Here is a 15,637-nt window from a genome sequence, read left to right on the forward strand (position 1 = left end):
AAAGAAATGAATGTGTAAAATCTGTAAAATATATGTGGCAAGCGTTAACTTTAAGAACAAACTAAATAATTTATATTGATTATGTTGTTTATATTGTATGCTAGACAATATTATCTTGGAGTACATGAGAAACTCTTAGGTTGGTTGGTTGATTTTTGGTGTTTTTTTTTTTTTTCCCATAACATTAAAATGCAATTAGCGAGGATGCATGTAAAAGGTAAAGCACCAAATTATTTAAAAAATAAATCAGAATGTGTTAATTTGCATTTCAGGTTAGGCCAACCAGAAGAATTTCTGAGTGGTTGAAAAGGGAAAAATGAACTATTTCAAACTAGACTGAATCATTAGTTTTGCACATTGATATTCCTCAGATGTGTTTGCAGACAAGTCACCTCACTTTGAGGTATGGAAAACACAGTATCGATGGTTTGTTGCCAGGTTACAGACTTTCTGTCTTTGCCTAATTAATGCTTCTGGAGAAGAGGTGAGTGAAAAGCAGTGAACATCTCTTGTTCATGTGTGGTTCAAAGGCAAGCAATAGTTGCTACAACTTTTCACTCTCCTTCAGAGCTGCAAGAAAGGATTATTTATATTCTGAGACAGTACTGTTTAGTCTGTGTGAATCTTCAGATGCAAGAAGTCTGAGTAGCTTGCATTGTCCCTGATAAGTTTTAAATTGCTATGGAGGTGAAAAGCAAATTGTATTTCTCTGGGTGGCTTTTGCACCTTGTTCCGTAGAGGCATAATCATGTAATGCTTCCTGTTCAGAGTGCACAAACAATAAAAGTAAGGAACTTTTCCAGCTCAGCTTATTTGTCAAAAATAATACTTTTCTTAAAAGAAGAGATTGTATGTACTTTTAAGAAGTTCACACTGCCTGCCACAAGTCTTTAATATTTCAGGAGTTAGATTGCTGTGCCTTTCGTGGTATTCTGCTGTGTTTATAGGGTGGATGAGCTGACATTTCACTTTTGCAAGAGGAATCTCTTGCCATTCCTTCTTTAGAGGGAGATTGTTTCATGGACTTACCAGGATGGAGATTTTGGGCTTTTCATATGATGTTTCATGTACTGAAGTGTTTGTTGTCTTTGTGGCAGGACATAAGTAAAATTTTCAGTGCTTAAGGATAGATGGTTTGTGTAAAATTAGGGCTGATGTGATACTGTGCTGTCTTTGTTTTGGTTTTACTAAGTGGTTATTTATTACACTTGAGTGATCAAATACTATTAAATTTTGTTGACATTAGCATTGGCTGCTATTTTAGAAGCATGGTAGGCTTAAGGTTTTCTTGTCTCTAACACACTGGTGCTTGGTAGAGGCCTGAGTTAAAGTAGCACAGTGGCCTGGGGGAAAGAATAATTTTTTTTCTTCAGAGTTCAATAGGTTACATGTTTCAAAACCTTCAAATTATAAAACATTTTCTGGTATGTAGGGTTGTGACTGCTGCTTCAAGGCATTTCCCAATGTCAGATTACAGTCATGACCAGAAGCTTCGGTAGTTATCAGAAGGAAGTTGGGAAGTTAACAGAAACACAGATAGAGGGTTTTTTTTTAATTGCTGTAAAAGTGGAAAGAATCTGAACTATGATACTGGCCACAATTAGTATTACAGATGGATGTAATACTTGTAAATCGTGCAGTATACTCTGCTGTAGTCTGTTTTATCTTGCATAGGTAGATACCATAACTATTAATGAATGCACTTTTTTTTCCAAGTCACCTTCCTACTTCTTAGCATTTCTGACAGGGATCATAAAGTGGAGGGAAAAGAAACCAAGTGAAAAACCCATCTGTGTAACACACAGGAGCACGCAGGGTTGCACTTGCCAACTGTCCTGGTTTGGCTGTGCCTCTGGGAGTTACTCAAGGGGAAAAGGAGGGTAACACAGTGTGGATGTGTTCCTCTTCAAGGCCTCTGGGGTCTGCTGAGAAGCCGACAAGCACTGCATCTTTTCCTAGGCCAGATGCTCTTTCCTGGTTTCTTGTGGGTGCCAGTTTTTGAGGGGAGGGACTGTTTGTTTTCTGGATTTTTAATCCTGTCGTCTCTGCTGTAGCCTCTGTGTTTATACAGCTCAGGAAAATGCTAATCACATCATGATAGGTAATAAGTAGGAAAAAAATCTAAGAAAAATAGAGCATATAAGAAGAGATGAATGGGAAGTAATTTGTTTTCATCTGTGTTTGATCTGGATGTGTTTGAAGAACTGCACTGTCATTAACAAAGTTATTGGTTAGAAGAGATGCTATTTCAAATAAAATGACCAGTGCAAAAAAACAGAAGTTGAAAATACCAACTTTATAAAATATCTTTGTTCTTCTGGCCTATTCTAGCCATGTAATTGTGGAAATTTTAGTAACAACCTGAAAACTGTCTGTTTTGAATTGGATAACATTAGAAGCTAAAATATAATAATATTTTATTAAATAAGACTTGACTTAGGAAGGTAGCCAAACCACTAACAAATTCTTTGTTTTAACAACAACTTAAGCAAATTTTCTCAGCAAGTAAACTTCTGGGAGCTGGGATCCTTTAGACCCTTGTTCACATAGTAACTTCTGAAAAATATATGTTGCCTATCTTGAGGTAGCAGAGATTCACAAAGTAAACTGCAGAATGTGCTGAGCAGCTTTATCTCTAGTTTAAAAGAGTGTGCAGGCCTTAGTGGTAATTTACCCTGCAGTGACTCGTTGTTTGTTTAGAATTCAGGACAGTTGCAGTCTGGGTTGGTGTGCTGGCACTCTGGTGCCATTGAGGACAGCGTGTCTCCGTGTTTATAACAGGCTTAATCCACTGGCTTTTGAAACTTAGAGTTGAATTGGTTGTTTGTTGAAGGTCATATTTGATCAAAACTTTTGTTCGTGCAATTTGTAAAATACTGCTTTCCCCCTAGCCCTCAGAATGGCTTTTAAAGCAGCTGAAGAAGCTTTTTGATTTACCCAACTTATTAGAACTTAGATTAATTGAGTTTGTAATCAGATTTCAAGCATCGTGTTCCAGGCCAGGGATTTCTTAGTTTGCTTCAAATGTCATGCTGGGGGCAAATTCTGCTAAACTGCATTTTCATGCTTTGCTGAGAAATGATTGCAGGTTTTGATTTCCATTATGGAATCATTAATATTGTTAATTAGACTTCTTATGGATAAGCACACTTAAGGAGGATCATCCCTGGGAATTGGGAGTATTATAGTTTGAGCATTTTTTAATTAGATAAAATTGGCATATGTAAGAGTATCAGATTTGAGGTGTATTTTATGCTTATTTTTTTTAAAGAATGACTTTGGTTGTAGTGATTTGTCTTGTGGGATTTAAACTGGGGGAAGTGTTGCTTCTTGTTACCAATGCAGTTACTCTTTCAACTTTTTCCTCAGTTGCTGTATTCATATATCATCCTATTCCTCCACATTAAATTCTGTCTAAATTATATTCTGCAGTAGTCACTTAGGACTTTTGCCTTCCTTTAATGAAATTGATGGAAAAGTCCTACTGCATCAAGTGGGAAGAATATCTAGTCTAAAATTTCAGAATATGAATATTGTAAAATCAGTTCTGATGTCCTCTTGCAGATGACTGAGAAACATTTCATCAGAGCTCTTTTGTGCTCCCCTCTGGTGGTTAGTGACTGAATTTAAATTTCTTTTTATCCTGACCACCTGGAAGGTTTCACGATTGCACAGCCAGTCAAGTGAAAAATGCTTTTTGAATCCTCACTTCACCTTATGTTTTGAATAACAATGTTTGCAAGTGTTTGGGATTACCATACATGTGAAAGACTCATTAGCAGATTTCTCAACTTGTCTTGCTACATAAAAAGCAAATGGTTTGTAAAAGTCAAAATTAGCTAACTGTCTTAGCATAAAGGATGGATGGGAAATCTGCTGATTAAAGATATTCTGTGAATGGGGAAGAGTTAGAACAGAGATGGAGCTTTTACAGCATTGAAGATACAGTAAAGGCACTTCAGGTGTATTCCTGAAATGTGCCTTGTACCACTTGAAGAGAAAAGGAAAAATTCTGTCTAGGAGCCAAAACATGCTCTTGAAACTGATAATATGATCAATATCTTACTGATGCTTAATGGATCTAGATGTTTTCAAGATTAAAACAAATTAATTCTTATTAGATTGTTTTATTATTTCTGTTTGATAGAGGAGTCCTGATCAGTTTTTTCTCTGTTACCTTGAGAACCACTGGAACTAGAAACCAGTGAATTTATTAACACCTTAAATGCTGAGTGCTGGCTTTCAGGCAGCATACAGTCTTGTGCTGCCCTAAAATGTGAAATAGGCTACTGTAGTCAATATTTGCAAAAGTAGAAAACTGATGTGCTTAAAGGACTGGTTCTTGACTTGTGATTTGATAGGAGAATGATTGTTATCATTGTTAACAAAAGTAATCAGTCATTTTTTTTAAGCTTCTGTTCCTTAGAAGGTGTAGTAGGCTACTGAAGTTTTCATGCAATTTTATTCATTATTGTTCAATAGAAATTAAAAATGAAGCTATTAGTGTTCTCATAGGCAAAATCAGGAAGGATTTAGTGTTAAACTTTTAGAAGCAGGAGCAATTTCAACTAGAGTAACGACAATAGGATTGTGTTTTGTAATTACTGGTGTAAGATCAGATTGTTGAGGGGGCAGAGAAAAAATTGAAGTACTCCTTATAGTTATGTGTGTTTAGTTTTTTTTGTACTTTGTGACATAAAAGCTGACATAGAACCAAAAGAAATTCAAGTTTTGATTGTCTGAGCCTGCCCCCACCCCTAGATGTGTGCTGGATTAGTATATCTGTTCCATTTTATTGCCGGGTTCAAACATCATGAAGAAAGCTGAGTCATATTAATAAACCAGCCATCCCTTCCTTTGCTATATTGCCTGCAGCTTTGAGCAATGAGCAGAGCTAGGTGTGGTGGCCTTTCCTCCACAGCTCTCAATATGTGAAGGTTGAAGGGAAATTTTTGTTCTGTACCTTCCTGTTCCCTTTTTCATAGCTTTTATGATGCAGGAATGTTATTTTGAGTCTTCATTTTTGATATTGTCAAAGTAATTAATCCACTTACCTGCAATGCCTGTCTCTAGTAATCATGGAATTGTAGAATGGTTTGAGCTGGAAAGAGCCTTTAAGTTCATCTGGTTCCAACTCTGTGCCCATGGGCAGAGACACCTTTCACTTTCAGAGACCAGGTTGTTTAAAGACCCATCCAAGCTGGCCTTGAATGCTTCCAGGGGTAGGACATCCACAAGCATCTGCTTCCCAACTTGCACATTCGTACCTGTCTATTGCATCTATTTTAAACTGTGTCCTTTGTACCTTAAAAAAAAAAATCACTCAGGAATTAACCCGTTTATTAGTGTTAAACAGTTAGGTGACTGATCATAAAATTGTTTTTGTGGATGCTTTTTATTTCAGATTGGAATTATAAGAGCCACATAAAGAAAAAAATGTTCATCCTCAAATTCAGGATCCGTTTAGTGAGAAACATGAGGAAAATGAAAAACCAATGAAATTCCCCGTTACTTTGAGTAATGCATGCTCAGAGTTTATGTGAGTGCCCCTGTAGGAAATTGGGACATTCTAATGAAAGCAGAGCTATCCTATTGGGGAACCTGTGTTAGATGGTGCATCCAGTGGTCAGATCATCAGACAGATTCTGAGCCTTTCTCTACAATGTTTATGTAAAATACAGAAGTAACATTATAAATGCAGATCTAAATTGAAATTAAAAATTAACCAAAAGACAAAGTTGCCCATGTGCGCTGTATCATACTGTAAGTTTTCCCACATATTTCTTTTTGAGATAGTAATTTTTTGGGTATGGTACTGTTTTTTCCCTCTTCATCTCATCTGATGGATGTGACTTAAGGGAATGGACATTTGAGAACTAATACACTACAAAAGTAGAATAGGTTTAGTCATCCTTTTATCTGAGGAGGGCTTTGATAACTAGGGAGGTAGAATTTGTAGATGTTAGGTGAGCATATTGCAGGAAGTGAGCTTCATTTCCACAAGAGTGTCTTTTTATCTTTCTTTAGAATCAGTCAAAGCAGTTTTAAATTAATATGCCTGTTCTGGTGCAGCTACTGTTTAGAAAGTGGGATGTGTAAAATGAAAACAGTTGCTCTTTTCAGCACGAAACACAAATAAAAAAGCAGCATTGCTGGAACCTTTGCTAGAATGGAGTTAATACAATCCAGTCTTCTCTTTGGTAGGACATGAAGGACTTACAGAACTTTCCAAGGCATGCATAGAGTCCATGCAGATTTAAGTTAAGTGTTTGTATGCTACATCCAGCATTTAGATTTAGAAGTGAGGCCACAGTAAGTAACAAATTTCATTACTCTCAAGCAAGTCTCCTGGCTGAGGTAGAGTCACACAAAAAGTGTGCCATAAGTTACAAAATAGAATCTGGGTAACTGAGTGCTCAAGGCTGTGTCCATTATTAAGAGGAAATTTGTGCAGAAACTGTTCAGGTAACCAGGGCACAAATCCAATGACTACTGGATAGTATTACCTTTTTGTTGTAGTAGTAAAACTGTCATCAAACAAAATGTAAATACTGAGGCAGAGGGACCAGAAATGTGAAATATCAGTATTAATTAACACCTAAACTTAGTTGTTGATGATGTTGTTCTGCAAAAAGATAAAAAAGGAAATTATAAAGCCAGTAGTTTACTTTCAGGAAAACTTTTATAGACTGCACGTAATGCATGCCTATTTTGAGATTGCAGTGCCCCTCCATTTTACCCCATTTCTGTAGCCTTTGGCGCTATGTTAAACCAATTTCCACACTGACATCTGGTGGTAGTTCTGAAGTGCTGTGTTTCTTGAAATGCTATATATGGGAGTTTGCAGATCTAAGCATCAGTTTCAATCCCCTCCAGCTCTTCTGAAGTGATCTTATTGACATCCTAAAATTTTAACCTGCCATGGTCAGACCAGCTTCTCACAAGGCAAACAAAGTAATGAATAAATAAGTAATTCATTAATATTTTGCTCAGTCAGTATAATGTATCCAAGAAAATGTCTGTTGTATGTGAAGCACACAATACTTAGAGTTAATTCCTTTCCCAAAGAATTCCTGTGAAAACAGTGGCATAGTTTTATTGAGATCCTGTTTGACTGGTGGTGTGTATATGTAAGTATATAGAGATATATGTATCTATGTGAAGTAAATGAGCTCAGTAGAAGTGCCACATCATGCATACTCACATTATGTGGCTTTATCCAAAGTCCAAAACTGGCTGTCACGGTGATAATTTGACTCATCTTGGCTCCAGTTCCGATTAGTCCTGGTGTGTGAGTGTACAACAAATAGTAAGAGCCGTGACAAAGCCCTTCAAAATTTCCACTGAAATGGTTTCAAGGGCTTACTCGGTTCCTCATCCTGACATGTATCAGGTTGATCTTAAGTTCTCTTAAGAAAATATCTCAAATCAGACACCCTGTAGGAGTGATTGGATCAGGAAAAGGAAAGTGCGAAGTTTTATTCTGCCATGGTTCCATGACTCTATTTAATATTCATCCCCCATGGGTTACACCATAGCACATAGCCTTGTGACACATGCATAGCGTGGCTGTACATGTAGATTAAGCTGCTTGTAAAAATAAAGTTGTATTTCTTCATGCTGTAAATTCTTTAGTCATTTCTGCCCTAGACAATCTCCTGTAGGCTCAGCAGACAGCTTTTTATTAAGTTTGCAAATTACAGAGTAGCTCCTTATTTGGTAATTCATTTTATGTTTGTAAGATTGAGCAGATTTTTGCCCCTATTTTTACTTCCTTCCATTTCCAGAGTAATGGCAACCATTGGTTAGTCCTAATGTGGCAAAAGTTACCTTTGGTATAACGTTTGGTTTTTTTTCTGTGGCATGTCTGTCTGAATATAAATCAGCATATAAAGGAAGTTCAGTCAAACAATTCATTTGGGCACAGAGATAAAAATGTTTCACATTTAAATAGTTATTCATTAATATAAATAATAGTAAAGAGGTCAAGAATTTGGCATCTAAACCAGATAGTTTAATGTGGTATACGGTTTACCGTAATGAGTACAGAGGGTCATTCAAGTCCCAAAAGATTGTGAATTACATATTTAATTTAATCTTTTAGGCAAAACCAATTTTATGAACAGTGCTGACTGGTCTGATGTATTTCAAAAGATGTTGGAAAGGAAATAAAGTAATATATTGTTTTAGTAAGTGATGCATAATTGCTTAAAACTCTTACAGTGATTTTATTTTTTGTGGTTTCAGAGTAGTCTTAATGTGTGTATGTATATTAGCACACACTGTGGAATCAATGTTGGTTGTTTAGAACTTGTATTCATTTTGATTTATTAATTTACTTAAACTTGTTGCTTACTGTATTTTTACACATTTCTGCATACTTATTGAGCATTTTCTATTTATCTTTCTTCCTATTAAACAGGCATTATTGAGACTGCAGACCACCTGGATCGTGAGACTACTTCGCATTACTGGCTTACTGTTTATGCAACAGACCAAGGCGTTGTGCCTTTATCATCTTTCATTGAAATCTACATAGAAGTTGGGGATGTTAATGATAATGCTCCTCAGACCACGGAACCAGTTTATTACCCAGAGGTCATGGAAAACTCACCTAAAGATGTGTCTGTCATTCAGATTGAGGCATTTGATCCAGATTCGAGCTCAAGTGAAAAACTAACCTACAAGATTACAAGTGGAAATCCACAGGGATTCTTCTCAATAAACCCCAAAACTGGTAAGTACAATACAGTGTTTTATTTTAGGTATTAATAAATTAATGTGTTTGCATAATTGCATAAACCAGGTGAAATCAAAATCTTTGGTTTAATGTTGAAAACATGCTTTCACAATAGCTGGAGTTAAGCTGATGTCTTGGGCCATGTCAGTATTAGTAAGTTATATAAACATGTAGAAAAAGAGCTATTAGAGTGGAGCACTTGGTTCCAAGTACTTGACATCCACATCAGGCTTGTTTTCTGAAGGCTTACTTCTGAGTAGCTCCTCTCTAGACTGGTAAATGTCCATGCATTTTTATAGTGCAGTAACTATACAGTAAAACCCCATATTTTAATTTAGTTTCATCCAAATTGTTTTTAGTTGTCTTCATAGTTTGTTTTTTTTTGTCAGACCTGTTTTTAAAATTATTTTTTGGTGGCCAGAGGGAGGGTGTCATGTTTGTCTAAGCAAAATAAGCCACTTACTCCCTGCAGACTCACTTGTCTCACAGTCAGAAGATACTTTCTTTGTAATTAACTGTTGCTGCTGTTAGAAATGCAATAATCTGGAGGATTATTTTCAGCTGTGGTTTTTGTGCACTGAAAATAAAGAGTCTGAGTTCACTGGTTATTTGGAAAGCTTCAGAAAAAAGCACTGAGGTTTTAGCAGGGGAGTACAAACAAAGAACCAGGTAACCTTTTAGGAACTGAATTGCAGGTACTGAAAGGTGTGTAGAACAGACAGATGGGAAGCAAAATAATCAATCTTAACTAAAGCCACCTAGTAATTTTGAAAATATTTTAAGTGTTGCCTATCATCCCTTTCTTCTGAATGTGGAGAAAATAATACACATACTGGATGTTTTTCCCACAATTTATGCCTAGAGAAGAACTTGGGGTTTTTTTGCAAGGTTGTGCCCAGCTCAGCTTTTCATATGTTGTGTTTAGGTATTATTTCACAGCAAAAATTATGAGAGATGCTTTTGGTTCACTGAGCCATTTTTTTTTTTAATCACAATTCAGAGAGTTTAAGATTAGAGGTCCTGCAGAGGCGCAGTGAGAGACTTTAATCTATTACAAACCCATTAAGTACAAGGGAGAAGTACAGACTTTATTAATTTAGCTCTTGCCCATTCATGGAAGCAATTTCAGGGTACTTAAAGGAGCGAAAATGGAGTGAAAAAAATGTTTTGAAGGCTATGGCCTTCATTTTGTTCTGTAGTTATTTTAGCTCAGGGTATGAAAGACTTGTGTGCTTTATCAATTGCAATTGCTGTGTCAGCAAAGCTCTGAGTGCAAACACAGATATGTTATTTGGGTTATTTCTGCCAATAACTTCTTTGTCAACATGTGCTGCATCTGTGAAAACACTGCCAAGAGGGGCATATGGAATAGCTATAGCAACAGAAGATACTTAGTATAGTTAAAGCCTTCATCTAAACACTGTACTTGCAAAATGTTGGTTTTAGAGAAAAGGGAGCCTGAAAAGTAAAGCAAGAGAAATTCAACCACAGTCTTCTGAAGTGAATGCAGAAAGTGTTTGTATGCTTTATTTCTATTTGCTTTGCTCTGTGTCTTTTTTCTCATTTTACATGATGCAAAAGGAAAAAAAAAATCTGCTTTTTTATCTACTTCCTTGTGCTTTATGATTTTGAAAAAGTTCTATTGCCTGCCACTTTGATTTTTTTTGTTGTCTCAGTATAATACTGAGAAAATGGAAATAAAATTGCATGTGAGTTGGGTGGAAAAAAAGTGAGTGACTGCAGTATTCAAATTGCAAAGGAATATAAATTCTACCTCCATTCTTTTCATCATTACTCTATAATTGGCCAGTTATTTTTGGTTATTGTTTCCTTAAATATTCCTGCAAAATATACAGGATACAAAACTACAGGTCATTTTCTCTTTCTTCTGTTCTTTTCCTCCTCTTTCAGCCCCCTGTATAATCAAGTGGCATTTTCCAAACTGTGTTTTGAAAAAAGACACTACTGTACCTCCCTTGCTGAAGTTTTGACATAAAGAAATATCTTTATTCCTATTTAATGGGTAGAATTAGGGCACTGGGAGGTTGTGACTTGTCTTTGGACAGAGTTTGCAGTTTTCTATGTCAGTAGCTTACTGTGATCTCATTTATGTTACAAAGGGACCTTGAGTGAGAGAGCTCAGCACAATAGATGGTGAAGTGATAAGGAGCACTTAATAGAAAAGGAATAAAGATTTTCTGTCAAGAGATCTTCTTACCTGCCTCTATTGTAGCACACATACACTAGAAGCAAGCAGTTCAATCCACAGTCCTCAGTTTGGTGTTAAAGAATAAAAAGCAAAAGAGCAACTGGAAATTATTAAATCATTATATTTCAGAACACAAGCACTGTGAATAAAAGAATCTCCCTCTGATTTACATTCAGCTGAAGAAATTTTTTTTTCCCTCAATATAATTAGAGGCCCAGGCTTAGGTGTTCACCTGTCATGTGCCATTCATGCTATTACTGTTAAAATTGTAATGCTAAATAGACATGCTTCTAGACAGACATCTTAAACATAGTGAAAGGAAAAAGGTGGGCAGAGCAGAGAAGGGAAGCTTGTTCCTAGAGTGCACTCAAATAATTCAATGGAGAAATTGTAAAGCTAACTCATATATATATTGTCTTCCCATTTTATGTGCTCTAATGGGACATACTGCCTATCCTGTACATGACCAGTCTGCAGTGGGCACTAACATAGGGGCTGGGTTTTGACTAAGATTATCAAGTTCTTAAGTTCTCAAGTCTCTCTTCTATCTATAAGAAATTGAATGTATTTAATCTGAATAGATCTTACTTGATGTGAAAGTGTTTTCAATGGAATTGACATGCTGAGGAGTTGAAAAAACTTTAAAAGACACTGGTTATTGTTCTAGTTATAACACAGTGCATTCTATCTTCCCAATAACTTAAAAGAGGGCTCAGCTGAAGAATACATTTGACTAGAACGGGAGAGATCAAGTCTTGTCTTGTTTGCTTATGTGTATGTATTATCCTTGTTATCACACTGAAGTTATCACACAGTAAGGTATTTGTCCAAGGAAGAGAAACCTTCCCCAGGGCCCTCAGTTTCCTTTCAACCACAGGGGAGATGGGGCTGGAATATTAATCAAATCTTTTTAACTGTATCCTGTTGAAACATTTACAGTGACAGTATGAGTTTAATATCTGCTGGTGTGCATCCCCAAAGGTGAATTGAAGACTGTAATGACATTCAGTTCAAGTCAACTAAAAGCTAGTGTTGGGATTCTTAAAATATGTGGTGACTGTTAAAATACAGCTCAGGTGGTAGTGTGTTATTATCTCTTATCCTGGTCAAGGATCCATTGTTTCCTTTCTCTTTATAAAATTAAATGCTATGGTACTGTGGTCCATGGCTGAAATTCCCACACGTAGTAGTAATACAGATTATAAATAGAAACAACCTACATGTAACATGTATCAAGTGAAACACTGCATTCTGTTCTCCTGATGTAGCTAATGCATTTCTAGAACTTTGTGGGCTCCAGACTGAAATTGTCTTAATGCAATAATCCTGAATTTTTAGAAACTTGCTGACATGGATCTTTGTAGGATATACTTCTTTATTCACAAAAAGAAGAAATTTCTTTTCATGACAAGAGCTATTGACTGAGTGATTAGTTTCTCAGAAATGCTACTGGCTTACGGAGTACCTGATGCTTCTTACTGCAATCTGTTTCCAAGCACCCCCTTCAGTATATCTTCACTGACACTTAAAAATGTCTTTTATATTTCAAATAAATTATAAAATAACTTAAGGAAACACTGCTAAGTTTTTCTTCGCATGCCATTTCACTTCTTGGAACAGGATATATAGCAAGGTACATCACAGGACATTTTTTAATCTTTTCATGTACATTTAGTCTTTCACTAAAGCAAATGAAATAACATTTTGTTTACCTTTGGAGTTTCCATGCAATGAGAAGAAAGTGTTTTACGTATGAGCTGTCCAGCTGTCCAGAAGAAAAATAGTTGTCATAATATTATTAGCCAGAAAGAATGAGAACAGAGACTTAATTCCACAACTTTCATGCTCAATCTGAGCACAACTGTAGACAGACCTGCAAATTATGATAACAACTTTTTATCTGCTGAACTTCTTGCAACATAGCTTGTAATTAAATACAGAAGTAATTGACAAAGTGGAAAAGTTGCAACTCGTGTTAATACATTGAGGTGGAGAGAGTTGAAGTTGCACGATTTGGTGGCTGTTTTGAGTGCATGTCCTGGGACTCTGTGGTTAATCTCAGCACTTAACTCTAGAGCTATTGCACTGAGGCTCAGAAAAGATTTGCACACTTACCAACACTCATGTACAGCAGAGGATTGTATAGCAGTAAACAAGTTCTGAGATTGGTGCCTGGAGCTTAAAATACATATACAATGCTTTTATAAGCACATGTAATACATATGGTGTGTATAATAGTGCTTTAGTACTATTTCTGTTTCTTGCAGGTGTAGTTTATTTGCTTGTGAGCTATTTGGGTACTTGTAGAACTGAAAAGTTTCATGTATCATAGATGTAAGCTCCATGTTTGTATTTACAAAATACAATTTATTATTTTAATGCTTGGAGTAAACTACTCAATGCTTCTATTTTACATGAACACAGTCCTGTTGAGTAGAAAAACTTCTGGTTTTCCTCATCTTTGTGCCTTTCATGTTAAAATATCTTAATTTGCTTTTTTGCTTTTGAGAAGTGTTGGAAGGATGACACGTGATAGCAGGATTGCTTTCTTAGAGAAAGTGGAACAGATAATTAGTATGGTATCTACAGGTAGTAGCTGATGATACCATTGCATATAAGTGTACATTTATGAGTCAATGAATTATGATTTTATAATTTATAATCTATTTGGATTTAGAAATTATATATTTAGAAACTGATCTGCTGGTTCCTCTTTAAAAGAGTTATTGTAATAATTTTACTAAAAGCTTTCAATCAAACCATTTAATTTTTTTCTGTCTGAGGAGGGTAGGACATGAATGCAATAGGAGCTTTTTGTTGCACTCAGTAGGAATTGTAAGGGTGGTTTGCAAACAAGCTCTCCAACTGAAAATGTGTGCTGACAGTTCCCCAGAATGACATTGTCAACCAAATTCTTTTCCTGTCATTGTTTCTCATTTTTCCATTTCATATTTTTCTTCTAGCTTTACTTTTTAAATTAAGGGATGGCAAACATCATGTGAAATTAGAAGAAAGGTAGTAACTTTTAGATGACTAACAATAACTCAGCAAGTCATATGTAAAACATGAAAATTGAAGAGCTAGGGAGACTAGCTCTAAATTCCTAAATTGCTGTAGAACTAGGCATAAGACTGAATTCTCTCTTAACAAAAAAAGCTCACCAAATTCCCTAAACTCTGTATCAGTTTCCATATGGATGAAATAGTTTTGCTATGCCATGTTTTTTAAATATGGCTGCTGCTCAGTGTTACAGGCTCTCTATGATTAATATCTCAAACATTGCTGAGTTAAGGTGCCTGAAAGAAGGTTATATTGCTTTATAAGTGCAGCATGCACACAAGAAGGGCAAAATCTGCATTTGCTTAGAGAAAGGAGTTCCAGCTCCCTCTAGCATTACTGAGCAAGATAATTGAATCCTAACCAGGTATCCATACAGGGCCCTTATAATCATTTTGTATTACCTTCACATATATTCAGGCTAGAAATAATTTCTGAACTTTTGCCCAATTAGTATGCTTCTTTGCACTTCCCTAGGACTTCTGTTACATTTGTTATGCCAACCAGATTTGGCTTGGGGAGGGAATCAGGGCTGGGTAACAATAAAACACTTTCTTGACAAATCATGCCTTACCTCAGAAATTTAAAGCAATAATAGCAAATGAGGAAGAGAGGTACCAAATATTGTGCCATGTAACAATTTTGTTTCAGATTGGCAGAAATGCTGATCACAAAAGTATAGCTTTCTATGCTTTTAATGAAACCTGGTATGAAAGTGATGCATACCTCTGAAAACTAGACTTGGGTTCACAACCTGGACTGGAGAATGCCAAAATAAATTTTGAGTTGTTATTTTTCGCATACTTAGGTTTTGCAGGTGTAAAATAGAAATAACTGTGTGATCTAATTACTTGGGAGTGTTGTAAAGCTATAAATATTTATATATTATAAAAATAATAATTTATATATTAAGCAGTTTGGTATTTATTATGAGAATATTATGGACGTACCTTTGAGGAAATTAGTAATCCTATGGTGTAGGAGATAGTCCATTTAGATAAGGATATTAGTTAGGGAATTCAGCAGAAGCTTTGAGTAATTGCCCATTTCAGAACATAACTGTGTCCTGTGCATTTGACACAGTAACCTTTGATGGAGAGAGTGTGTGTGTGTGTCTGTTGGTCTGTCTGATTTGGAGACCGAAGTGGAACGGGAAATGGGTACAGCTGCAAACAACTTCCATGGGTTCCGATAACACTGGAGAATTACTTAGCGAGGAAATGAAGGGTCAGTGACCACAGAGGAGTATTGGCTTCATTTTAACAAAGGAAATCTTTGTTGTTTAACTACTTGTGGGTTTTAATCCCAATTGACGTAATATTTTGGAACTTGGATAAAACCAGTGTTAGTATATTGCACGCTTATGTGATTTAAAATTAAATAAAGATCAAAATGTTGAATTCTTTCATGTAACTTCTGTAGCTGGTAAGCAATGCCAGGCTGAATTATTGTTCACTTATGTCACACAGCTCAATGTGTATGTAGCAGCTCAAGTGTTTACCTGTGACAGGCAGAGAAAGTAAAGTATTTGATTATACTGTCTCTAGAACAGATTTTCTTCTTTATGAAAATGTAACCAGAATTAGCCCAAATGTTTTTAAAAAGAGTTTAATTCTGCAAAAAGCTACTTT

The 15,637-nt window shown here is 35.9% G+C and overlaps 1 protein-coding gene across 5 annotated transcripts in view; it reads left to right on the forward strand.

Moving 5' to 3' along the window:
- Positions 1-15,637, forward strand: part of FAT1 (FAT atypical cadherin 1) — a 103,145-nt gene that overhangs the window by 28,652 nt on the left and 58,856 nt on the right. For all 5 annotated transcript variants that reach the window (XR_010439837.1, XM_064710488.1, XM_064710491.1 and 2 more), the window contains exon 3: positions 8,423-8,737. Coding sequence is in view for 4 of the 5 variants with exons in the window: in XM_064710488.1 (XP_064566558.1) it covers positions 8,423-8,737 (315 nt within the window). In the remaining variant the exon portion in view is untranslated. The remainder of the gene's footprint in view (positions 1-8,422; positions 8,738-15,637) is intronic.

This window comes from Zonotrichia leucophrys, chromosome 4, assembly GCF_028769735.1.
Source record: "Zonotrichia leucophrys gambelii isolate GWCS_2022_RI chromosome 4, RI_Zleu_2.0, whole genome shotgun sequence".
NCBI lineage: Eukaryota > Metazoa > Chordata > Aves > Passeriformes > Passerellidae > Zonotrichia > Zonotrichia leucophrys.